The sequence below is a fragment of the Penicillium verrucosum genome (assembly GCF_028828655.1).
Source record: "Penicillium verrucosum strain IBT 35672 chromosome Unknown utg000003l_segment0_segment0, whole genome shotgun sequence".
Classification (NCBI taxonomy): domain Eukaryota; kingdom Fungi; phylum Ascomycota; class Eurotiomycetes; order Eurotiales; family Aspergillaceae; genus Penicillium; species Penicillium verrucosum.
Genome location: NW_026643212.1, coordinates 3,782,827 through 3,808,455, shown reverse-complemented (window position 1 = coordinate 3,808,455; position 25,629 = coordinate 3,782,827). Strand labels below are relative to the sequence as shown.

Below are 25,629 nucleotides of genomic sequence, written 5' to 3'. Positions count from 1 at the left end.
GGTTTTTTTGGAACAGTGATTTTCTTCATTGAGTCATGTCAGGCGGAGTCACGCGGTCAGCTCCTGGCTCTGGGTGTTCTCCTCGGTCTCCGGCTTGATCAACTCTTGCGGTCCATCCAAATCTGTAACGAACTTGCGCTCGCTGACATGTTCCCCAGAGTGCGGAGTCCACACCTTGTCTGTGTAAGCACCGCGCTGACCCTCAGCGTGCTTATAGGTGCACTTGGGGTTCAGGCAGGGATTGAACTTGCAGGCAGTCTCGACATGTGTGAACTTGCATCCTTCGGTCTTGCAGTCGGCTCCATTACGGCAGACTGGCATACTTGGGTGCTTGAACTGACAGTTGGGGTTGGTGCAATGAGGGAAGAACCGACACATGGCCTCGGCCTGGTGTGCGGACCGTACTGCTGGTGAAGGGTGGCGTCCGGTACATTTCTTGTTCTTGCAAGCTGCACCGAATGAACAAGTGTCGGAAGGATCGATTGAAGTCCCTTCGGGTGCGGCAGGTGATTGATGGGCGAAGGGGCAATCTTGGCGCGAGCATCGTTGGTTGAAGCGACAAACACTATCGGGGTTGCTTTCATCCTGCTCACCACCCGCTAGGCTGTCCATATCCACATCTGCGCCTTCCGCCGCTCTCGGCTTGTTGTAGCCGCGCTTTCCTCCACGCTGGCCACCTCGCTCGACCCGATTGAAGAGCGAACGACCATTGGGGCCATTCTGGGCACCATTTTGGAAAGCAGGGTTAACAGCGGGTGGCATGAAGCCAGGCATGAATTGAGACATCATCCGGGCCTGTTCTTCCAACATCGACATAAGCTGCATTTGGTTTTCGGAGGTCATCTGCATCATGGGGTTGCCTGGCATTCCCATGGCACGACCACCACGACCACCTTGCTGTCCGGCGCCTCTCATTTGACCCCGACCATTGTGTCCAATGCGCCCGTTTCCTTGTCCACGTACACGATGTAGGGCTGCGTCCGAGCCACGATCTAGGTTTCGATTGATTTGGTTCAACATTCTTCCCTTGCCACCTCTGCCGTTACGCATCGCTTTCGGTCCGGTAGGGCTATTGGGGAGAAATGTCAGCATGTTGTAGATATTAGAAGGAAGGAATGGTGAAAACCTACATCGACTCATTCCCGGCCTCGCCCATCTCGGCATCCTGGCCGTTGGCCTCTCCAAACGGATTGGGCATCGCTTGGGCTGAGTTGTCAAATTCCACTGCCGAAGGGTTCAACTGCCCCGTGGTCGCATTGTCCGAGGTCGGGGCGACCCCGTTGATTTGTTGGTTGAGTATCTCGACTTGGGTGAAAAGCCATTGCGAAAACTCGAGGGCCGCAGTGTCACCTTCCTGGAGGCCAAGGAAATCATTTGAAAGCTCGGTGGCGATTTGCTCTTCGGTCTTGCCGTTGACCAGCATGAGAACAATGTATTCGATCAACGGTGACTCTTGGCCATCACTCCAACCCATCTCCACCAACTTGGGCTGGATGACATTTGCGACTGCTTGCGCAAGAGGCGTTCCGAGAATGATTTGAGGCAGCATGGTGGAGGCGATTATGAAGTCAGGAAAAAGTGACAGGTCGTTGAGAAATTCACAAAGGCAGCAGTGCTGGTAAAAGAACTTGCGCCACCCGATAAAGGTGTTTCGGATCTTATCGGCGCAACCAACAATGAAAATGCGATGAAAACGGTATGTAGGAGTAGTTGAGGTTAGAGGTAAGGTTAATAGACCAGTAACAGGTTCTGGTAGAGAGAGCAAAACTTTAGCAAGCAGATTGAAGTGAAGCTAAAGACCCGATGACCAAAACGGATGTTTGATCACGTGGCTGTGGCTATCCGGCGGTGACGTTGGGCAGTACATACAGTGCAAACAACCACCACACGTGCCGTGAAGGTCGATTTTGGTATCAATTGAAAAGAGCGCTGTGTTATATTAACGGTCCGATGAAAGTGACGAGGAGAGCTGTTAAAAAGGATAAAAATGAGTAGAATTTATGACTACTATGTGCGGGTTTATATATTCACAATGGCTATTGTTTCGCCAATAAGCCATTGAGCTGTAATGTTGTGAATGGGGTTAATTGATTTCTATACACAAAGAGAAAGATCCAGACCAGACAAAGAACCCATTGGTCAAGTGACATCCAAGAAGGGAATAGTACTAGTACTAGCAATTGATTGTCTCAGCTTCTGGTGCTTGTAGCCTGAGGCATGGAGATCTTCAGCCTAAAATATCAGGCCTGATTAGCTCCCTCGGGCCTTCAGAAAGAACATGTGCACGGCTATGCAGTGTAGGAACGTTTTATGTGGCTGCAGGTGAGTCTGCAAGGTGCTGTCGATCTCTCCTCTCGGAATCATATGCCATCATTCCTTGTCTGCCGAGGTTTCATATATTCGCCATGCATGCTGCATCTTCCCCGGATTATTGGTCTCCACGAAAATGATACAGTGTGAAAACCATGATAATTAGACCTTAGTTGGGATGTGTCCCTGGCCCAACCTCATATTGAACTATCAAACCTTGGGGTAAGAGCGATCAACCAACAAAGCATAGTCACCCGTGGACATCATGCGGGGTTCGCAAGCACGGCTCCTTTAGGCCATCATTCTACACATTCTTGAGATATGGGAGCATTTATCATTGGACAGTAGAAATTTATAAGTATTCTCCGGAAAATTAGGGTGGTTGTGCCTCCGGTATTTTATAAATGCTAGAACCTGTATGGTCCACACTGTATGACAACTTTGTCCTCATAACCTTGGAAACTACCTAGGCTTCTATACCATTTGTCATACATAATAATACCAGGCCTTTGTCTCTTATTAAGGACATTCCCCCTCGGAGCCAGAAGCGAAACTAAACTCAACTTTTCCCAGTCTAACCGCACCATGATTGAAGACCTCCTTGCACGGGTGACACTTACTCGGGCCTCACTATGGCTTCTAGGGCTATTCGTTGCACTCTGCGTATTCCGCAAGTTCCAGGCTTCGGCGCAAATCGCCCGTCTCGGTGTCAGAGCTCCCAAAATTGAGTTCCATCTCCCGTACGCTCTCGACTTCATTTTCCAAGGCTACCAAACCAATAAAGTGAACCGCGACATAGAATTCTGGAAAGCAAAAGTCGGGCGGGCTGGCGGTTTGACAAATGTGAAGACAGCCGAACTCGACGCTGGCATTTCGACCCGTATGATCATGACCACGGACCCAGAAAATATCAAGGCGCTCCTCACCGGCCAGTTCGCCGACTACGGTAAGGGTGAACCCTTCCACCGGGACTGGAAGGAGTTTCTTGGCGATAGTATCTTCACCACAGATGGAGAACTGTGGTCTCGCTCCCGCCAGCTCATTCGTCCCATGTTTGTGCGTGACCGCATCGTCGACACAGAAATCTTTGAGAAGCATGTTCAGAAACTCATCCCGCTTCTCGGCGGAGGTATCTCACCCAGCAGCAGCAGCAAGGTAGTGGACGTTGGATCACTCTTCTTCCGATATACCCTCGATGCAGCAACATACTACCTGCTCGGCAAGGGCACAGACAGTTTAGATAACCCGGCAACACGGTTCGCCGAAGCGTTCAGATATGTGCAACAGCGGCAGGCGGAGTACTTCCGTTTCGGGTGAGTGATACTCCTGTGCGACGCAAGCACATCCTACCATTGGATCCTTGCAGAAGCTAATCTAACATTCAATCCTAAAACAGTGTCTTTAGCTCCGTATTGTCACGCACAGAATTCCGCAAGAACCTGAAGATAATGGACGAGTTCATCCAGCCATACATCCAAACCGTCCTTGCCCACTCAACCGACGAACTCAACGAGAAGCTCTCAAAGCACCAAACCTTCCTCGACGCACTAGCCAGCTTTACCCGCGATCCTCGTGCACTCCGTGACCAACTCGTCGCCGTCCTCCTCGCAGGCCGCGACACAACAGCCGCCACGCTATCCTTCTGCCTCTTTGAGCTCTCACGCAACCCAGAAGTCGTTGCTAAGCTGCGCAACGAGATCAGCGACAGACTTGGCGTCGGTGCCAAGGCTCAGAAACCCAGCTATATCGATCTCAAGGAAATGAAGTACCTTAATGCAGTGTTACATGAAACAATGCGTTTATACCCAGTCGTGCCATTCAACGTGCGTTACTCTCTACACGATACAACGCTTCCATGCGGCGGGGGACCGGATGGACTATCGCCTGTGGGTGTGCGCGCAAACTCGCGGGTTGTCTACTCGACGATATTAATGCAGCGGGATCCTGATCTGTATAATGGCCCGGGATCAAAGAACTACTTCGATCCTGGGAAGTGGATTCCTGAGCGGTGGGTTTCCGGCTGGCAGCCTAAGCCGTGGCATTTCATTCCGTTTAATGGTGGACCACGGATTTGTATTGGGCAGCAATTTGCTATCATTGAGATGGGGTACACTGTTATTCGGATTTTGCAGGCTTATGAGCGCATTGTTGCGCTGCCTGTTGATGGGAAAGATAAGGTTGAAGATCCGGTGCTTCGATGTGAAGTTACTCTTAGTCCTGGGTCCGAGTTGAATTGCGTTTTCCTCAAGGAGGGCGAACAGGCTGTGCACAGTGCGGCTAAGGCGAGTGTTGGTTGAGTGGTTGATTCTTCGGACTACAGTATTATATCTTTGAGACACGAATTCATGCCTTACTTTTAGCTTCTGAGACCAGGTGGAGTTTATATTTGCATTTTTAGTAGTTGATAGCAAGACTACCCAGGATCTGAGTGGCATATTTATAATATGCCAGTCCTGGGATGATATCCACATCCCTCTCTTTACGATAATCTTGGGATACCGGGGCCGGCACTGGAGATGGCAAGCTCCTGTCCTTGGAACGCTTGCGCTTGGCTCCCTGTTGATGATCCCCGCTGCTGCTGTCGTTGTTCAAGATGGATGATGCGCTCAACAGTCTCGTGCAATACATACAGATGAACATTTCAATCTTCTCGAGGCTTTCTGGGTCAAGATTGCAGCTACATGTAGATAACAACATAAGATGCGGTATTTATAGGTACCTATCTACTTTGTCTGCGAATCCCGCTTTAATTGAGGTAACGCCCATTTGACCATCCACGGCGACTGTAGGACCTCCTGAATTGTTGGCCGTTCTTCAGGTCGGAATACCAACATTCGGCGCATCAAATCAATAATGGCAGTTGCTTCTTCCCTATCAAACTCACACCCACGTTTTCGTCGGTACTTCTGTACAGTGTCCTCAAAAGCCAGTTCAATGCCAGGCCAAACATGGCGGCCCTCTTTTGGGTTCCCGTTGCTGTCAAAGAATCGACCTCGCTCCCGCCAGCGCATCCACCAATCTGAGGGTAAGGGTCCAAGCACGTCGATTTGTTGAGATACTATTTCATCTGCAGTAACAAAAGCATTGCAGAAAATTGGCTGCATGCCAAGGATTTCCCAGATCGCTATGGCCAAGCTCCAGATGTCTGCTGAATATGAGAGAGGTGCCTCTGGTTCAAACCGGGCTTCTGGAGGTTGCATTGCTAAGGGTGTATGGCAGTCTTTACCACGACGAGTTTCCAGATCCGGGGCAAATGCCTCACCAAAATCACCCAGGAGTATGTGCGCGTCAGACAGTGAAAAATCCTCTGCACCTTTTCCAAGATAAAGAGGTATTACTGCCTTTGAGGGGGCATTTGGTAGAAGCGGCTTCCGATCACATCGTGTAATAGAGACTGTCTCAGGCTCACCATACTCTTCATATAGCTCTTCAACCGAAAGGTGATTAAAATCAGATGGCAACTTAGCCAGAATATTTCGGAGATGAATATCTGGTTGAAGGAAATTATAAGTATGAGTATCAATGATTTTGATAGTTAGCAGCACTCACCTCCATGAACGTAGCCCCGTGAATGTATGTAAGCAATAGCCAATATGAGGCTACCTGATAGCGCCCGCGTAACTTCGAGGGGGAAAAGGCGACTAAAAGACGCTTCTCGAAGATTGCACTGCGCGGGTACCATGGTATAGCATAGATGTGTTCCATTGGGCCCATTGAGTTCAAACTCATTTAACGGAATGGGAATAGAATCATGTCCTGGGCTTGCAAGAGCTCGGAGAATATTGGTTTCTTGCATAGATGAGTTCGCTGTACCAACTTTAACAGCAATATAGCGATGCAGACAAGTATCCAGGGCTAGCCAAACAGTTGAGTAACCTCCGAAGCCCAGCTTGTCAACAATTCGGTATCGCCCGCGAAGCACGTCTCCTATCATAATAGGATGAAACCCCCCTGGACAGTACTTTTCAAGTGACTCCGCGCCGTCAATCCAGTTGTATCCGAAATGACAGCCTCCTGAATATTCTTCATTATGAGACATTTTCGTTGAATAACAGGGGGCCCTCGGTCGCGTGAGATAAGCTTCAGGTCTCCGTCCTTGGAGAATGGGCAAGGGGTGTGGTGATAAAGTAATAAATTGGGGGGCACTTGACGATGGAAAACGAAGAATATTTCGAAGGACTGTCTTGGGGCAGCGCGTCATGATAGATGGTAGTTGATGTCAAAGGGTAAACTTGGGCGTGGAAATCAGCGAAGCTCAGAAGTGTTCGCTCAGATGGCTATTAGAATACGACCAATCAGAAATACCACATCTTTTTTACGTGAGTTGCAGCGCCAACCTGAGATTACGGGGCTAATAATGGCAGCATTCCGTTCCTTGCTATTGTTAGGCAGCTCCTATGTAGTCGCACAGACTCAGTGGAGGCCCCAAAACATCTTTACAATGTCATCTAGAACAGAACTTTGCGAGAAGCATTGATACCACTTAAATTCCATCTTTTTGGGGCAGTCCGCTCCATCCATATCGACCAATCTCCCCAGAACGCGGGCCTCAGGATCTGCGCATACTCCCAATAATCCGGATACCAGCCTGCATACTCCCAGTCGATAATCCCTGTGATGTTGCCGTTCTCATCAACCATGATGTTTCGAGGTGCGATATCCCCATGCGCGAAAACAGCATGGTCAGAATTGGGCAGCATGTTGGGTAATTCGTGTTCGTACCGACTACCCCCGCAATGGAGGTAACGCTCATAGATGCGAGCCCGTAGGTCTAAATCGCTGCTTAGGGGTCGGGGTGGTGATTGTAGATCCTCTAGTAAGGGGTCTTTTGAGGGGGAGCCGTCTGCGGCGCATTGGAATATACCCTCGTATTGAGATGGGACGGACCGGATTTCGGAGATGAGATCCCAGGTCTGACGACAAGTAGATTCTTTGCTTTTTTCGTCCATTGTATCCCACGTCCCTTCTAATGTAGATCCCTGGACAAGGGACATCTCAATAAGCCCATTGTACTCGGAGCTGAAATTCATATGGTACACTTCTGGTACAGGCACGGTGGTAAATCTAGAGATAAGTCTCATAGCTTCAGCCTCAGCGGGCCGTACCCCATGCCCGGACTTAGTCACAATCGAGAAATCATATTCAAGTATAATCCTGCCCATTGGTTTGCCGAGCACAGTAACGACCTCTTCGTCAGGGGCAAGGTCGAAGAAATTGGAGACGTTCACGGAGGATGGACATGGGAATAATGTTTGGCCTCTTTTGATATATCGGCTTCCTTCTTGAAGATTTTGTGTCCGAAAAGGGACGCCTTCGGGGATATCAATCATCTTGGCGGCAGATGCGAAGTGGTTCAAATTGAGGGGCTAAAGTTGATTCCGTCTTTTTGGAGGGCTTTTGAAGGGTGTTTTCTGGTGGCACAAGGTTAGCTTTCTCTCCATTGCACGATTTTCGCTTTGGCTGCTTGCTGCGGCGAAAAATACGTGAAGACAACCTCTTTCCTGCCATGAGGCTTGATACAATAGACAAAAGTTGTTGGTGAGATTGCCACACAGAATAAAGACACCAAACAATTTCCAGCTCAAGCGTGTTGGCGGCTATGGCGGCTATTACGTGGGACGGTGCTTTGGACTGATCGCCCAATCCCAACAGATGTGAGAACTCATTCTTATGATACCTACATTGTGACAGAGCCCATCTCTAGCCAGCAAAAATTCATAAATTATAGTATTATGATAGTGTTTAATTCCGGTAATCACGCTCCATCTTATGGTCGCTAAACTCGTGGGTGAAGTGGGGGATCTCCTTATAGTAACCATCTGGACCATGTTGACCTCACCTGTATGAGGATCCCCTTCTGATTGCAGGCTCTAATATAACTAACCATACAGAAGGGTGCGTCCAGGAACAGGTTGTTATGAATCCATCAAAGACAGCTACCTATTACTAGTGCCCCTGACAATGACACCTTTATGCTGGCTTTCCAACTCAATCCAAGTCCCCTAAGCATCTCCGAAACTGGCGAGGGCGAGACTTCCCAGAAGGCAGATATCGTGCTGTTGTCTTGTCATGTCTCTCGGGAAATCGCAAACAAATTCAGCACCGGGCCGTTCCTTTCAAATTTAGTGGGCATTGAGGAATATTGAGGAACATTGTTCAATCAAGTCACTGGTGAGAGTGAATGCATCTAAAATCTCTAGGGAGACACATATTTGGTAGACCATTCAATCCAATAAGAATACAATTAGTAAAAGTTTGACTGTAGCTTCCGTAACTTCCTGAGTCTTTGCAAAATCTCCACTCTCCTCAGCTCCAAGAACAAATCCTCTTCGTCTGCATCATCCAAATCACCCGAAACATTGGAGAGTAGAGATGGAACTTGGATTTCCTTGACTGAAATATGAGTCCTCCCTTTAACAGTGTTGGTGTATGTAGAGCTCTTAGCCACATCCGAGATCAAGGGATTATGCAAGACCTGTGTTCCCTTGGGCAGAGGAAGATCAGGACCCTTTAACGGTACATATGTCTCGTTCGGACCATAGTTGTCTTCCTTCTCGGCATTCTGAGGTCCCACCCAGCCTCTACTCATTTGCACAGCCTTTTCCCATTGTCCGAATTTTTCCGCGCTCTCTTGTGGCGGGACTTGGGGCTGGAAGACCATACCACCAGAGCGATTGATATCGCGTAGCTCGGCAAAGTTGTGCCAAAGTCCAACTGCAAGTCCAGCTGCAATCGCTGCACCGAGCGCTGTGGTCTCGCGCATTTTGGGGCGGTAGACAGGGATGGATATCAGATCTGCTTGGATCTAGATTTGAGAATAGATTAATACTTGTTTAAACTCTTGTAGACGTATAAGAAAATGATTTCTTACCTGCATTGCCAAATCCGAGTTACTCATACCCCCATCAACAGCCAGTTCGGATAGTCTGTGGCCACTGTCTTTCTCCATCGCATCTAGAATTGCTTTGGTCTGAAAGCAGGTTGCCTCTAAAGTAGCACGTGCGATGTGGCCCTTTTGGGTGTATTGGGTGATCCCAACTGCATACACCGTCAGGTCAGATAAAATCCAAGAATCAAGTAATAAGAAACTCACAGATTGTCCCTTTTGCATCATCGATCCAATAAGGCGCAAAAAGCCCACTCAAGGCAGTGACAAACACACATCCGCCATTATCTTCCACCGAGCAGGCAAGGTCATTGACATCCTTGGACTCACGGAAGAAATTCAAGTTATTCTGCAAGAATTTGATCCCAGACCCGGCAACAGCAATACTCCCTTCAAGTGCATAGATAGGTTTCCCACCAAAGTGGTAAGCCACTGTAGCCAGCAACCCATGTGTCGAGAACACCGGCTTTTCGCCAACATTGTACAAGAGAAAGCATCCAGTGCCATAAGTGTTCTTAGCCATTCCAGGCAAGAACCCTTTCTGCCCAACCAACGCCGCAGACTGATCCCCCAGACACCCCATAATGGGAACCCGCGCCAAAGCCCCAGAAGCAACAACCCCGTACGCCGTCGCATCAGACGAGGGAACAATCGTAGGTAAATGAACCTTACCCCTGATCCCAAAGAAGTCCAGGAGTGCCTCGTCGTACTGCAACGTCTCCAGATTCACAAACATGGTCCGCGAAGCGTTTGTTGAATCCGAGACAAAGACGTTGGCAGCCACTCCACCGTTCAAACGGTATACCAGCCAAGAATCGATGGTACCAAACGCCAGTGTGCCGCGGTCAAACGCATCCTTCACTCTTGGGACATGCGCCAACATCCAGAGCAGCTTCGTAGCCGACGAGTAGGTCGACAGCGGCAGACCGCAGAGTGTCTGGAGCTGCGATGCCCCTGGTTTCTGTTTCAGTTCTGCGACGATCGCCTGAGACCGTGTGTCTGTCCATACAATAGCATTGTATAGGGGTTCACCGGTCTTGTGGTCCCAGACTATGGTTGTTTCGCGCTGGTTGGTTATTCCGATGCTTTGGATGCTGCTCCGGGTGTGGCCCTGCGCTTCGAACTTCTCGACGGCTTCTTCGATGCAGGTCTCTACTGAGGTTACAATCTCGAGGGGGTCATGTTCATGCCAGCTAGAGGTGGTTAATTGTTGCATCCAAGGTAGGTTTTTGGTCTTGCTATTGGATTGGACTGTAACTTACCCCGGGTTTGGGTAGATTTGGCTGAACTCGACTTGATGTGATGCTACTGGCTCGCCTTCGCGGTTGAAGATTAAAAATCTGGTGCTCGTTGTGCCTTGATCAATTGATCCCACAAAGGTATTTGAGGTCTCCATGGTTATGGGGTTTTATGGAATGAATTTACGAGGGAGAAAAGCAAACGGGTGGTTATTTGCGCATGGCACGAGACGTCAAACTTACTATACAACCAAGCGCGGAAAAGCTCAAGATACAGCAGGGTACTCCAAACACATAAATAACAGCCTTCCCCACATAATAGCTGGACGGTCACACAGCGGGGTGCTGATTCGAAGAATGAGGAGGAGAAACCGAGAGAAGGGATTGGTGGGATTACCCCTAATCAAACGTGAGATAAGACGGTTAGAACGGGCTGTGGGACAACGTGTATTGGGTCTTCGTATAGACTCGTTCTTGGAACAGTTCTTGGAACTGAATTGTGGAAGTATCCCATTGTCAGTGCGGAAAGGATATCCTCGGAAAACGGCTCTCTCATCCGGACTTTCCCTCAACCCCTATCAGCGTGACCTTCCTGCATATTGTGGGGAGAGATCAGCAGACGACTGACGACTCGGTTAAAGTTGAATAAGGTTGAGGAACTGTCAGATCCAAATCGGTGGGGAATTGCGCATTGACTCGGTCTTATTCTATTGTCATATAAGTAGCACCAGCAGGCCAACTAGGCATCTACCGATAAACGGCCCAAATTACAACTGCTAGGTTGGTCGGAATTGATATTTTCATCTGCAAGCCTATATCGGCCTTTTTCTTTTGGATCATGAGCACTGCGGTGTCAACTGCTGGAGGACAAGACATCACTTCTACCCTACTGGCAGAGTCAAATCCGGACAACCCCAGTCTCGGTGATGCTACCTTTAAGTGTATGGTCATACGGACAGCAGACGGTGGTCAATTGTGTCACTACCGGCGAGAACCGAATAGTGACAAAATACTACCCTTAGCATCATCATGGGGGAAAACCAATCTCTCCCCGTTACTTCTCCTTCCCTCTGGAGAAGCATGCCGCCTCAAGGTGACACAGTTCGGACTTTCTAGAAAATTACAATTGGGCCTGCGTGAGGTCTGGCATCCGACAAGTTGGCAATGAGTAACAGAAGACATACAAGCTTCTTCTTATAGTCATGGCAGTCATGGCAAATACCGGTAAGCGGGAACTGTTCACAACATTGCGGTGTCCAAGAACTACCCAAAGGAAACAACCCAACCGGGATCAGACAGTGACTTCCGGCTATCCAGGCCAAACGGCCGTTCCTACAAACGACCCCTGAAATAAACTATGAACAGAGATGCGCTGTCAGAAAAGTCTATTATGTGTGGAGGACAAAAGAACGACGGTGACAAAAATGACAATGGCCGGTCAAGCCACTTCAATAAAAGGAATATGTGCACTTGATGATTCCGAATCTATCCGCTTTTGACTTCAGCTGATATCTTCCCTGCAATCTTGCACGATCTTTGGAGATCTGGAGCTTGAAATCAGGAGGACAAGACACACAGACACACACTCTCTTTCAGGACAAGACCCTGCATCAGCCAATCGAGCCACCCTCTTGTACGGAGGACAGCACAGATTGAGTGCAAAGGGTTGGTTACACTGTCGTCCCTGCTTCTGCACCGTTGATATACCGGAGGGACTACCATATCGTTTTTGTGTGGTTGGCGAGATTCCCCCCGGTTCGCCGTACTATATCAACTCGAAGCCCCAACCCTGGACTCCAGATTGGGCTCCCCCTTGGATGGCTACCTGGAAGGAGCTTGAGCTTGATCCAATGTCAAAAGTCCACCGTGAAACTCTATGCTCTAGCAATCATGACAGTGGCTGTGGCTCACTCTGTCTGAATAATAAGAATGAAACGACTATCCATCATATAAACCCGGAAGTCGAAAGTCCTTATACTCGCCCTCTCCTCTGGTTCAAAGTGAGGGAGTACTGCCGTGATGCATTCTCGGAGTTTTTTGGGACGATGATCCTAATTTTATTTGGGGATGGGGTCGTTGCTCAGGTGCTACTAAGTCATGGCGAGAAGGGTGACTACCAATCTATCTCTTGGGGATGGGGGTAAGGCTCTTCTTCTCTTTATAAATACCCATCTTCTAACCAACCCCATTCACCAGACTCGGCGTCATGCTCGGAGTATATGCCAGTGGAGCATCAGGAGGCCACATTAATCCCGCCGTGACATTTGCGAGCTGCGTTCTCCGCGGGTTCCCCTGGCGCAAATTTCCCGTATACGCACTAGCCCAAATCCTCGGCGCAATGTGCGGTTCTGCCATTGTTTACGGCAACTATAAGTCAGCCATCAACGTCTACGAGGGCGGGCCAAATATCCGCACAGTCCCCGGCTACTCGACAACAGCAACAGGCGGCATCTTCTGCACCTACCCAGCAGAATTCATGACGAAGACGGGGCAATTCTTCTCCGAGTTCCTTGCCAGTGCGGTCTTGATGTTCATGATATTCGCTCTGAAAGATGACGGCAATCTAGGCGCCGGGCCGTTATTGCCTCTGGCACTATTCTTCGTTGTTTTTGGTATTGGCGCGTGCTTTGGATGGGAGACTGGATATGCTATCAATTTGGCACGGGACTTTGGGCCTCGACTAACATCCTACATGATCGGATATGGGCATGAAGTATGGGCTGCAGGGGACTATTACTTCTGGGTACGTTCTGGGCATACATTGGGCTTTCTAAACTTCTTTGGCTTACAAACACTTTCTTAGGTTCCTATGGTTGCACCAATATTAGGTTGCACCTTTGGCGGATGGATCTACGATCTATTCCTGTATACTGGGATGGATAGTCCGATCAACACACCCTGGGTGGGGCTCAAGAGGCTGTTTGGACCCTTGAACCAAAGGCGAGTCGCACTGCAAAGTCCAGTCTGACATAATCCTATCCTTATGCATGAAACCCCAAATGCAGGCTTGGGGTAATGAGCACTGCACTGGTCTTTTTTTATTTTATCTTATTCACGATCTGTTTCTGACGATCTCGTTTGTAAAAAGGGGTGGAAACCAGCTACGATTATCATGATTTATATTTTACACTATTTAGCCAGTTTTTGCAGCATTCCTTTTAACATTGTGCTATTTACTTTTTCCAATTTTTTAAGATGGTTCATGACCTTTCAAATGTTGTTATTTGCTATGTTTTTGTCAGGCAAGTCCCTATCGGCTGTGCAGATAAGTCATGGAGTCCTATATCTCCTATAACAAGAACAATACTATATTATATTTATTTCTTTACCTAACAAAACGCATCCAATGCATGGTATCACGTCTCTCCATCTGGGCTGCATGATTCCAGGACAGAGCACAGCATCTGCAGTACCTAGGTAGGTAGGGGCTGTGTTAGGAGAGGTCTACGTGGACGTCAAAGTGCATTGTGGAATGTGAGCAATTGATTGAGTTGAGAGTTGTAAAAGCTAAGTTACAGAATTAGAAATCCAACAGGCTGTGTTTAAGTAAACCTGAACTTGAGCTCTCCAGGGCCAGAGAGATAAGTGCAAAAAGTAATGATCGACACTGTGAAGCTAACAACCCAATTGGTAACATATAACCAGATTAATTCAACCCCGGAGATATCGAATCCAGTTCGTATCTCCCATAAAGATCAGAAACAGGAGATATTTTGGTTTTTATGGAGTAGCAAAAGAGGAATCAAAAATGAAATTCTTGTGTCCAACTAGTCAAGTATCATGGCCTAGCAAAAGATAACAAACAAGATAAAGACGCATCCAAGAAAAATGGCCCCAGGTCCCAGTCTGCTCTCCACTAATAAGGCACAGTTGTCTCCCGGGCGGAGGTTCCAGTCTGGATTTTCGGAGCTAACACCCGACAATCCAATCTACTATGGCATTAATTAAAAATCAAAATTTCATGAGTGAGAATACAATATCTATTGCATAAATACTAAGGCTGTCCACACAGATGGAAGTGGAGAACCAGCATCGAACTCGATATAAAAGATATATACAATGGGTGTATTATGGTTATTTGTGTACTATTTAAAAGTTGAGAGATGTTCGATCTATGTTGTAGATTGAATGTATTTGTTGTCATCCTTATGACTAGCTAGTTAGTAGCTCCAAGTTTATCTCCGCAAACGGCATCCCCGACTCCGCCGAGCCCGTTGCCAAGTCTGTGTGGCTGCAAGATAATTAATTACACAATTCTTATTTCAGTTGAAAGTCTTAAGAAGACGGTTAGAGGAGAGGAGAAGATATCTCATGATCAATAAGATAACACATATATGTAACTAGTTATATAGTTAACTAACCATACCTAACTACATGTGATTCTATGTATAATCCACCTATACACGTGCGCTTTTGTCTTATCTCTTACAATGTACAATCAGTATCATTATTAATAGACGATATAATAAATCATATGTTCTAGATTGATAAATATATACAAAAAGAATACCAAAAATACCAAAATGGTTATCCTAAGGGGGGGCGTAAAAGAGAGTTGCCACCAAAGAAAACTCTTCCCGGCAAAATTGGCCCACACCGGGTGGTATTGGCGAGAGAAAAAAAAAAATTAAAAAATTGAAAAAGAAAAATTGAAAAAAAAAGGTAAGATAGAAGGATAGAAGGATTAGAATAATAGAATCGAATAATCCATAGATAATCAACATGAGCCCCATCTATTTCCCCTCAAATTCCTCTTTTCTTTTACATAACATATATCCTGTAGTGTCGTGTTACTCCACAGAGGAAAAAGCCTGTCTTTGGATCCGTCGGCTTAATTGAGTGGATACTCCGTTACAGTCTTCTTCAAATCCTTTCTTTCTCCTCTTTATCCCCATCTTGAAGCTCCCCAACTTGTCTTGCCCACCCCCAAGCAGACATGGCGCCAGACAAGTCAGAGGGAAAGACGAGCGCTGAAATGCCTGTGCAAGTCCAAGCACAGAGCACGGACTATGATATCGACTACGAGAAGCATGGTGCCCAGCGTGAGGCGAACCCGCTGCCGGATCTCAAGCGGAAGCTGAAGAGCAGACATCTGCAGATGATTGCCATTGGTGAGTTGGGTGATATTGTGAGAATCAGAATATCCGAACTAACAGTCTTTCGAAGGCGGCACAATAGGTACCGGTTTATTCATTGGTAGCGGCACCGCTATTGCCCACGGAGGCCCCGTGGGCGCTCTCATCGCTTATATCTTCGTCGGAACGATCGTGTACTCGGTCATGACCGCTCTCGGAGAAATCGCAACATATATCCCAATTCCTGGTGCATTCACCTCATACGCTGCTCGCCTGATTGACCCTAGTCTGGGATTTGCTATGGGTTGGATCTATTGGTTCTCATGGGCATCAACATTTGCGCTGGAGTTGACCGCAACCGGTTTGATCATCCAGTTCTGGAATAGCAACATTCCGATCGCTATCTTCATTGCCGTCTTCTGGGTCGTGATTATCATTTTCAACATGATGCCCGTGGCCTTCTATGGTGAAATTGAGTTCTGGTTCGCGAGTATCAAGGTTATTACCGTGATCGGGTTTATGATCTTCTCAATCTGCATGAACGCGGGCGTCGGTAGAGAAGGGTATATCGGTTTCCGGTATTGGGTGCACCCCGGCCCGTTCGTCCCTTATTTGATTAAAGGCAACGATTCGTTGGCCAAATTTGTTGGATTCTGGTCCACGCTTATTCAGGCCGGATTTTCCTACCAGGGAACCGAACTGGTGGGTATTGCGGCCGGTGAAACCGAGAACCCGCGCAAGACCGTCCCATCTGCAATTCGCAAAACCTTTTTCCGTATCGTCTTCTTCTTCATCCTGACAATCTTCTTCCTCGGGATTGTTGTTCCCTCCACCGACGACGGTCTATTGGCTAGTGAGGGTGGTGGTGCTGCTGCAAACAACGCCAACGCCTCACCGTTCGTCATTGCTGCCAACCGTGCGGGCGTCGCGGCTCTCCCCGGTATCATCAACGCCGTTCTTCTGACCGTCGTGCTTTCGGCGGCCAACTCCAACGTCTACAGCGGGAGCCGTATCCTGGTGGGTCTAGCCCAGGAAGGTTTCGCCCCTCATTGGTTCAAGATTACCAGCAAGCGTGGTGTCCCTTACTATAGCGTACTTTTCACCGCGGCCTTCGGTCTGCTCGGATTCTTGAACGTCTCCGATGCAGGCAGCACGGTGTTCACTTGGTTGCTTCAGATCTCAGGTGTGGCTGGTTTCATCACCTGGTGTTCACTGAACGCCTGTCACCTTGCCTTCCAGCGCGCTTAAGGCTCGCAACATCTCTCGGGATATCCTGCCTTACAAGGCTCTCTGGCAGCCCTGGTTCTCGTGGTATGGTCTGTTTTTCAACTGTCTGATCATCATCACCCAGGGCTTCACTGCCTTCATTCCACACTTCCAAGTTAAGGAGTTCTTCATCAACTACCTGAGCTTGATTTTGTTCGTGGTGTTATATGCGGGACACAAGATTGTGTACCGCCCCGCATTTGTCAAGCCCATTGAGGCCGACCTTGATACCGGCCGCACTACTGCTGATAATGAGACATGGGAGACTATTGAGCCAACTACATGGTATGGCAAGGCATGGCAGTGGATTTGTGGGTAATTAACTAGAGACTATCGATCTCACTGTATATATTTTACACTTGCATATTTTATGGGCGTTAATTTTTCTTTTTTTTACGCATATATCTATATACTATATTCAAACAATACTATATCTTATTCCATCTCCTCCACCATTTTAAAGATACTACTGTTGTAGATTCCCAAATTCCCAACAATCTCGGTCCATGTGAAAATTAGTGCATGTGGTCCCCGGGCCCAGCAAATGACGCGGAATATGTAAGCAAACCCCACTTAGTGTCGGTACCTGAGATAATATGTGAAGAACCACTCTGTGGCAAGTACCCTCCCAAACAGCCGAGGTTCCCTTGTCGGCTCATGTCTTTTGTTGTCCGAAAGTAGTCAGTCGCGCCGGTTTTCATTGTTGTACTCCAGTTTTCTCCCCCACACTTTTGCCCCCTTTAATATGCGGCTTACTCGGGCCTTTCTTTTTTTTCACTCTTCTCCTTCTTCACATAGACTTTGATTTTGGTTCGTCTGCCTATTGTTTATTCTCATTCCCTCGCTGACCCTCGCTGACCGCGCATACCAACAGACATGTTCTTCTCACAACCTCCCCATTTGGCTAAGGCCGAGGAGCTCAAGCGAGCACCTCCCAAAGGTGTAGCTTACTCTGTCGCCATTCCCGGCACTGAACAGCCCGGTCGAAGTCGGGTATACCGAGCATGGAATGCGCAGAAGGAACTTTTGACGACACTGGACCCCCAGGTACAGAGGCCCACCCGGGAATGCGAAAATATCTTAATACTGACCGATGTTAGATCACCACGGCCCATGATATGTTCGAGTCGACCGCCAACCGCCAGCCCAAGAGCCACTGCCTCGGTTGGCGTCCGTATAACTCCACGACGAAGTCCTTCGATCAATACCAGTGGCTCACTTATGAGACTGTGCAAAAGAGACGCGCTGCGTTCGGTGCTGGTCTCGTAGAGCTGCACCACAAGCACGAGTGTCATCGCTCCGGCCAGTATGGTGTCGGTCTCTGGTCCCAGAACCGGCCAGAATGGCAGATCACTGGTGAGTTAGGTCTCGAGGGCGAAGAATTCAAGATTCAAATGCTAAATTGAACCTTTGTACAGATCTGGCTTGCATTTCCCAATCCCTTTACTCCGTTTCAATCTACGATGTCCTGTCCCCGGACGCTACCGAATATATTATCAACCACGCCGAGCTAAGCTGTGTTGTCACATCTCTACCGCATATCCCGACTCTGCTCAAGCTTAAGCCCTCTCTCCCAAACCTGAAGATTATCATCAGTTTGGACCCGCTGGATGGAGGTGAGCAAGACGGTCACTCTAAGCGTGCCCTTCTTGAGTCCATGGCCGCCGGTATGGGTCTGGCGATTTACACTATCGACCAGGTTGAGGAGCTGGGTTTGGCCTCGAAGCGCGGATATAATGCTCCTTCTGCTTCGGATATTGTCACTATCAACTACACCTCCGGCACGACCGGTCCCCCAAGGGTGTCGTTCTGACACACGGCAATGCCGTGGCGGCCACGTCGTGCGGTCTGGTCGCTATCATTCAAGGCCGAGGTGATACGGCGGTCTCTTATCTGCCGCTGGCCCATATCTATGCCCGTCTTGCAGAGCACTGTGCTTTCTGGGGTGGTGCACGGATTGGTTATTTCCACGGAAACATCGTGGAGTTGGTCGACGACTTGAAGTTGCTGAAGCCCACTGGTTTCATGTCTGTTCCTCGTCTTTACAGTCGATTCGGTAGCGCAATTCGTTCCGCAACGGTCGAACAGGCCGGCTTCAAGGGCGCTCTTTCGCGACACATCATTGCGGCTAAAACCGCAAACATGAAGAATCCCGATCCCTCCAAAGCGACAGTCAAACACGCTGTGTACGATCGCATCTGGGCTAAGAAGGTGACTGCCGCTCTTGGTCTGGAGCGAACCAAACATATGGTGTCTGGCTCGGCGCCCTTGGACCCCACCCTGCACGACTTCCTGCGTGTCGCCACCGGCATGGACGTCCTTCAGGGTTACGGCTTGACCGAGTCCTACGCCCAAGCCACCGCCCAGCCGACCTACGACCTGACCTCTGGCAATTGCGGTAGCCTCGCACCCGCCACCGAGGCATGCTTAGCCTCCCTGCCAGACATGGAGTACTCCGTAGACGACAAGCCGTATCCCCGTGGTGAGCTCATGCTGCGCGGAAACAACTTGTTCCGCGAGTACTACAAGAACGAGGAGGAGACCCGCAGTGCCATCACCGAGGACGGCTGGTTCCGTACTGGCGATGTCTGCACAATCGACGCACAGGGCCGCTTCATCATCATCGACCGCCGCAAGAACGTGCTCAAGCTCGCCCAGGGCGAGTACATCTCCCCCGAGCGTCTGGAGGGCGTCGTCCTTGCCGAGCTCGGCTACGTCGCCCAGGCTTATGTCCACGGCGATAGCATGCAGACCTTCTTGGTTGGCATTTTCGGTGTCGCGCCTGACCTCTTCGCTCCGTTTGCCAGCAAAGTCCTGGGCAAGACCATTGCCCCTACGGACTTGGAAGCGGTCAGGGAATCTTTGAATGATGACAGGCTCCGTCGTGCTGTCCTCCGTGATCTCGAGCGCATGGCTAAGAAGCACAAGTTTGCTGGATATGAGAGAATCCGCAACGTCTCTCTCAAAGTGGAGCCGTTCACCGTTGAGAACAACTTGCTGACCCCGACGTAAGTTTTATTTCCACATCCGTACTCCCAGCATTGCTAATATTATTTTCTCCTTTCCACAGTCTCAAACTCAAGCGTCCCCCCGCCGTCAAGCTATACCGTCCCCTTTTGGATCAGCTCTATGAGCAGGCCATCGAGGAGCAGTCTGCTCCCAAGGCTAAGCTGTAGTGGCTCCAACTTTTTTTTTCTTGTTTATTCTTGTTTTCCATCGTCTCACTCTGGCATTTGGCAATTCTTCGCGGGCTCGGTTCAGAAACTGTACATAGAACCAGTCTGTACATTGTAGTATATTGAACATTCTGATTGATGTCTGGTGCGCTACTACCTTTGGTCATTCGTGGCTTGGGGGTGCGCTCTCTCTAGTCGTATGGTCATTGATTTGGCCTGATAGTCTGGTCTTTAGTTCTAGTTTTCTTTCTCGTGTCTTCCTTACGGGACTAGACTATAGATACATGTATACACATACCCATTTCTCATACGCTACTTGTTGGCTTTCATCTTCTCTTCTTGCCGTCTAAAGTCATATTTTCAAACATAATTTTCTTAGATTCTGCTTGCAAATTCCACCTTGCGTTCCTTGGCATAGGTTAGTTATACCAGACTATATAACTAACCGGCCCCACTTTTATTTCCCAGGCAATAAAACGGACCCTCGCAAGCGAGGGTCTGGCACCCAAACACAAAACCACCCCCAAATGCAAAAACCTTCATAAATCTAAACCTTTCAATTTGATCATCAACCACACCACCACTATGTCTTCCATCAATCAAGAAATCGAGAAGCAGATTCAGCTAGCTATGGAGCACCTCTCCGAGCAATCTAAACCTAATATCTCGAAAACTACGCGAGAATTCGCGGTTCCTATGCACCGGCTACGCCGGCGATGGTAAGGTAGAAAATCACTTTTTCAACGACAACCTAATGGCAGGAAGCTTACTCCTATATAGGAGGGGGCTTTATATAAATATATCGATTACTTTGATTCGGTCGGAGCGTCGATTAACCGCCGTCAAATTGCTACTACTACCAATTCAATTCTTCAATATAATCATACCGATCCGGATATAGATCCGCCACAAATCAGTGCCTACTAGCTACCACGTTTTCTTAAACGGCACCCTAAATATAGTATACGACGGCGGCGGGCCCTAGATATTAAACGGGCAAAGGCATTAGACAAATTAGTAGTTAAGAGGTAGTTTAAAGACTACTAACAGGTGATCGATAAGCACGGAATTTGCCAATAAGATATCTATAATTTCGACGAAACTAGCTTCTAAATTAGCGTCGGACGCGATCAATTTATTATTACTAGGTATCTAAGGAAAAAGCTATTTAATAGATCCGTTACTAACCGTAAATCTATTACAGTTTTAGAGGCTATTTCGGCGGACGGTTTTACCTATCTACTACTAATTATTCTAAGTACTAAATAGGCCTTATTATAGTAGTTTAATAATATTAGTAGCGATAAATATATCGCTACTACCGAAACTAGGTATATTAATAATACTCTAGCCTTTTAATAGATTTAACTCTTCTATAAATAGACAATTAGCCGTACCCTTAGTATAAAACGGCTAGTTCTTTACGATCGTTTTAGATCATATTTAACGTCTCAATTCATCAAATTTTATAAGAAAAATAACATTATTTTATTCTTTTTACTCTCGTATACTAGTTATATACTACAACCCCTTAATATAGGGGTTTTTAGTATATATAAACACTAGTATAGTAAGGCTATTAAAGCAGCTACTATAAGTAGATACCGCAAATTTTTAAAGGATAAATTCCTACATTTAATTAGTAAAATCAGACGAAAAACCTTCCGGCCACATACAATTAAGCTTAGGTTTAGATTAATAGGCCTTTAGCCTATTAATCCCAAGCTAATTACCGATAAATTAGATTTATATAATCTATATTATAATAATCTACTACGGCCGGATACCCCCTTAATATACTCTCAAAATACCGAATTTAGTACCCCAAAAACCGCTAAAAAATTCCGGAAAATTAGCTATCGTATTGATCGATATAATGCTAATACCTAGCGGTTTAAAGACGGGCTAGCAAAGCTTACAAAGGGAGGGGAGGAGCAGGCAACTTTAGCCTCCTAGCTACAGCGGGAGTTCGATAATACAAAGGCTATTATAGGGGCACGCCACGCCAGATATAACAATTCCCGTCGTTATGCCCAGATCACCGGTATCATTAACTCCGGCTAAGTCAAAAAAATGAAGTATAAAGAATATAAATTAACGGAGAAAATCGACCAAGAAAAAACGAAGCGGAAGTGGAAGAAGGTATTGATCGAAATCCGGAAGCATGGAAGGACCAAAAAACATATTGTTAAATAAATTGATTTATATAGATTAGTAGTAATTTGATCAATTGATCTAAATATAGGGTTAAATTGATCGATTTACTATATGGTGGTGGTTTAAATGGTAGTTTAATTGAAAGCTATAAAATATCTTGCATTTGGGGGTGGTTTTGTGTTTGGGTGCCAGACCCTCGCTTGCGAGGGTCCGTTTTATTGCCTGGGAAATAAAAGTGGGGCCGGTTACATGTCCAACAAAAAGAAACCAACACAATCCTTCAACTTCCACCAATCAATCCCATTGTTATTTTGATATGAGAGACCGAGCAACAAAAAAACAAAAACATATGATAAGAGTGGGATTTGAACCCACGCCTCTTGCGAGACACGGAGACAGTTGTGTACCATCGGGATCAGGTGGACCTGAACCGTGCGCCTTAGACCAACTCGGCCATCTTACCAATTGGATGAAAGACGGACGAGAATATGAATTTATGAAGGAGAATACTCAAATTAGGGCTTTCTGTGGTAGCAGCCCATGCTGTGATTCCTCCTACAGCTTCAATTCTTGTTAGTATAAGTTAGCGCTGATATCCCATGTTTTTTCTTCAATATCATTAAATATTGTCTCCATTTGATAGTTGGTGGGTTGTGTTTAATATATATATGCCGAGGGGCTGTTGGTGGACCAAATATATATTCAAACGTAGTATGGTATTCGTGATAACACTGCATAGCCATAACCTATAGCCTTGTCCTAGCAAATAATAAATAATATTGGCTCTACCCACGACACATAGACAGTGGAATACCCTGCGATTCTACCCCATCAATCATTCCTCCCCAGGTAAGGGAGACAAGCCTCATAAATCCCCCCGTAGCCAGGGTATTTGATCATTCTCTGAAACATCCCCTCATCAATAACTCTAATAGACTGAAGGGATCCGACAATGAAGAAATCAGTGTAGCTTGGCCGGACACCAAGCACAAACGGACCATCCGCTTTGTTCGTCCGCATAAGCTCGCCAATAGCGCCCATAGCGTCACTAACACCGTCCCAGACGCGCTCCTCCCTGTCTCCGTCAAGAGGATCTTCAAGACGATGTCCAAGGGCGGCTTCGCGCGTGCGCCGGAAATACTCATGCGAGCGCGGCGACAAGATGCGGACCTCGCGCGGCATCACTGACGAGTACATCGCCTTGCCGAGCACACCGCGTGCCTTGGTCTCGATCTCGCGACCAAGGTCTGAGGTTAGTGGCACCGGTGGGTCTGGGTAGGTAGACTCTAGGAATTGCGCGATCGGGAGTGAGTCCATAATGTATGTGTTGGTTGGCACATGTTGGATTGCGGGGACGGTGTATTTGGATGCTTCCCCCGCAACTAGGCCACTTGGTGATTTGGAGTTAGCTGGGGAAATTCTTCACGTGTGATCCAAGGTCGAGGTTATTTGTTGAGATATGTAAATGAAGCAGAGGGGATTGGCACCCAAAGACTGAAAAGTAATAGAAGGTACATGTAGCATACAGGTTCTTGAGCGTGGGCTCAATGTCCGGAATCTCGAGGAAGACGGTCCTGTAAGGGATATTCTTGTAGTTGAGCATGAGTCGAATGCGCCAGACAACGGGAGAGAAGCTGACGTGCTTAGTGCAGGCCAAGTCGTACAAAACGATATCGGGTTCGGGTTGGGCGGCCATTTCTTCTTGCTGTATCTTGACTACAAAACAAAGGTGAAATGCGATGTAAAGCAAATGATGGAGCACCAGGCGTAATACACAGAAACAGAGGGAAAAGTGATGAGAAGGCCGATGTTGGAATGCTGATTGAGTTAATGGCGGACCTGGGTCAGCACGGATTTATACGAACAAGCACGACTGCAGATACTCAATGATGGAAATGCTATATATAGATTAACTGACCATCCATAGAAGGCTGCCATCCAAGCTGACTAAATACTAAATTAGTGCTTTGGTGTATTTCATCGCTTCTTAACCCAGTGATGAATTACATGAGCCGCTCTATTATTTCCCAAACCCTAAATATCAATAATCCAGCCCCAACAACGTTCTGTATATTGATAGCCCGTGAACTGTATTCAAGCATAAAGCCCTAACTTGAGTGTTTCCCTTCATAAATCTATATTCTCGTCCATCTTTCATTCACTTGGTAAGATGGCCGAGTTGGTCTAAGGCGCACGGTTCAGGTCCACCTGATCCCGATGGTATACAACTGTCTCCGTGTCTCGCAAGAGGCGTGGGTTCAAATCCCACTCTTATCATATGTTTTTGCTTTTTTTTTTTACATTTGGCCTGAAACTGGTATGTTGTAGACTTGCATGGCTTCCATTTTTGTTTTAGTTCATTGGTCAGTCGAGTCGGTCATGTCATGGAATTGGCGGACTAGTCAAGGTGTATATCCTATTCGAGTAGACTTCCGTATGTTAAAAGCTATATATGATATACAGCGAACAGAAGAAACAAGCATGAATAAATCTAAAATGGCAAGTGAAAGTCTACATAACTATGCTGTAGTTAACATAACTAGTTAACTAGAGAGAATACATGTAGGTACTGCGTATGCAAGGTAAAATAAAGATCTGCAAAACGCACAACTTTAAAATTCTCAATTGCCACTTCCACACCAAAAAAATCCAATCGAGCTAACAAAAGCCTTATATCGAGATGAATATGAACAAAAACCAAAAAGATCATGATAAGAGTGGGATTCGAACCCACGCCTCTTGCGAGACCAGGAAACTATTGCTAGTTGTAGAGTCAAGGTATACCTTAACCTGGCGCCTTAGACCAACTCGGCCATCTTACCAGAGAAGATGAAGTGTCAAGAAGACATATGGCTATATGAAAGAAAGACAACTCCTACTACCTTCAACAGGCAAGCTAACAATATAGCCCTGGAGCATTTCCAAGTTAAATATCAAGGATTCCCTTATTGTATTAGCTGTGCTTTGAATGAAGGGTTTTTTTGGCCTAAATGGCTACCTAGGTATATAGCTAGCACTAATAACTCTTATTAACAAGTTATCGACAAATAACTAGAGATGTATTTGTGAAGATATAGTATAGAAAATGTGGCATTTACTACAACTATATTTTTTGGAGATGGCGGTTCGCCTGTGGAACATTAAGGATCAAGAATAAAAAATAAAAAAAAAGAATGCAACGACGGCTGCATGATTCGAACATGCGCCCGCGAACGGAATTGATTTCTAGCTGTTGGAATTGTTAGTGAATGTGTTGGTGGATTTGTTTGGATGAAGAGAAACATACTCAATCGCCTTAGACCACTCGGCCAAACCGCCATTTGATGTAGAAATTGTCAAGAGACATGTTAGATAAACGAAATCTAATTTCATTTATTTACAATGTCTCATCACGGGTAGGTATGCCCATGAAAATACCAATCTACTTCCATCGTGAACAATGTTATAACATTGGCGGTCTCAAGAACCAGTTTGAGATGTTCCCCCGAGATACCCCTAGCTCATATGTAGGGACCAACCCG

The 25,629-nt window shown here is 47.1% G+C and overlaps 10 protein-coding genes across 10 annotated transcripts; 5 read left to right on the top strand and 5 right to left on the bottom strand.

The window, feature by feature from the left end:
• Window positions 1–48: 48 nt before the first annotated feature.
• N7516_009045 (mRNA-binding protein NAB2) lies at window positions 49–1,549 on the bottom strand (the record flags this gene model as incomplete). The annotated part of the gene is made up of 2 exons (XM_057221764.1): window positions 49–1,069; window positions 1,131–1,549. The coding sequence occupies 2 exons, from the start codon at window positions 1,547–1,549 to the stop codon at window positions 49–51; spliced, it is 1,440 nt and encodes a 479-aa protein (XP_057072036.1).
• A 1,346-nt stretch (window positions 1,550–2,895) lies between these two features.
• On the top strand, window positions 2,896–4,607 carry N7516_009044 (cytochrome P450; the record flags this gene model as incomplete). Its single annotated transcript, XM_057221763.1, has 2 exons — window positions 2,896–3,623; window positions 3,707–4,607. The coding sequence occupies 2 exons, from the start codon at window positions 2,896–2,898 to the stop codon at window positions 4,605–4,607; spliced, it is 1,629 nt and encodes a 542-aa protein (XP_057072035.1).
• Window positions 4,608–5,033: 426 nt separating this feature from the next.
• On the bottom strand, window positions 5,034–6,349 carry N7516_009043 (kinase domain-containing protein; the record flags this gene model as incomplete). The annotated part of the gene is made up of 2 exons (XM_057221762.1): window positions 5,034–5,800; window positions 5,860–6,349. 2 exons carry the CDS (start codon window positions 6,347–6,349, stop codon window positions 5,034–5,036), a joined length of 1,257 nt encoding a protein of 418 aa, XP_057072034.1.
• Window positions 6,350–6,758: 409 nt separating this feature from the next.
• On the bottom strand, window positions 6,759–7,640 carry N7516_009042 (uncharacterized protein; the record flags this gene model as incomplete). The annotated part of the gene is made up of 1 exon (XM_057221761.1): window positions 6,759–7,640. One exon carries the CDS (start codon window positions 7,638–7,640, stop codon window positions 6,759–6,761), a length of 882 nt encoding a protein of 293 aa, XP_057072033.1.
• A 914-nt stretch (window positions 7,641–8,554) lies between these two features.
• N7516_009041 (glycerol kinase) lies at window positions 8,555–10,592 on the bottom strand (the record flags this gene model as incomplete). The annotated part of the gene is made up of 4 exons (XM_057221760.1): window positions 8,555–9,115; window positions 9,182–9,348; window positions 9,404–10,389; window positions 10,459–10,592. The coding sequence occupies 4 exons, from the start codon at window positions 10,590–10,592 to the stop codon at window positions 8,555–8,557; spliced, it is 1,848 nt and encodes a 615-aa protein (XP_057072032.1).
• A 1,659-nt stretch (window positions 10,593–12,251) lies between these two features.
• N7516_009040 (MIP/aquaporin family protein) lies at window positions 12,252–13,402 on the top strand (the record flags this gene model as incomplete). The annotated part of the gene is made up of 3 exons (XM_057221759.1): window positions 12,252–12,574; window positions 12,631–13,177; window positions 13,238–13,402. The coding sequence occupies 3 exons, from the start codon at window positions 12,252–12,254 to the stop codon at window positions 13,400–13,402; spliced, it is 1,035 nt and encodes a 344-aa protein (XP_057072031.1).
• A 1,968-nt stretch (window positions 13,403–15,370) lies between these two features.
• N7516_009039 (putative arginine transporter) lies at window positions 15,371–17,094 on the top strand (the record flags this gene model as incomplete). The annotated part of the gene is made up of 3 exons (XM_057221758.1): window positions 15,371–15,545; window positions 15,601–16,675; window positions 16,749–17,094. The coding sequence occupies 3 exons, from the start codon at window positions 15,371–15,373 to the stop codon at window positions 17,092–17,094; spliced, it is 1,596 nt and encodes a 531-aa protein (XP_057072030.1).
• Window positions 17,095–17,651: 557 nt separating this feature from the next.
• Window positions 17,652–19,951, top strand: N7516_009038 (putative AMP-binding enzyme; the record flags this gene model as incomplete). The annotated part of the gene is made up of 5 exons (XM_057221757.1): window positions 17,652–17,822; window positions 17,876–18,131; window positions 18,194–18,565; window positions 18,643–19,783; window positions 19,846–19,951. The coding sequence occupies 5 exons, from the start codon at window positions 17,652–17,654 to the stop codon at window positions 19,949–19,951; spliced, it is 2,046 nt and encodes a 681-aa protein (XP_057072029.1).
• A 585-nt stretch (window positions 19,952–20,536) lies between these two features.
• On the top strand, window positions 20,537–20,674 carry N7516_009037 (uncharacterized protein; the record flags this gene model as incomplete). The annotated part of the gene is made up of 1 exon (XM_057221756.1): window positions 20,537–20,674. The coding sequence occupies one exon, from the start codon at window positions 20,537–20,539 to the stop codon at window positions 20,672–20,674; it is 138 nt and encodes a 45-aa protein (XP_057072028.1).
• A 2,265-nt stretch (window positions 20,675–22,939) lies between these two features.
• On the bottom strand, window positions 22,940–23,804 carry N7516_009036 (uncharacterized protein; the record flags this gene model as incomplete). The annotated part of the gene is made up of 2 exons (XM_057221755.1): window positions 22,940–23,498; window positions 23,635–23,804. 2 exons carry the CDS (start codon window positions 23,802–23,804, stop codon window positions 22,940–22,942), a joined length of 729 nt encoding a protein of 242 aa, XP_057072027.1.
• Window positions 23,805–25,629: the final 1,825 nt, after the last annotated feature.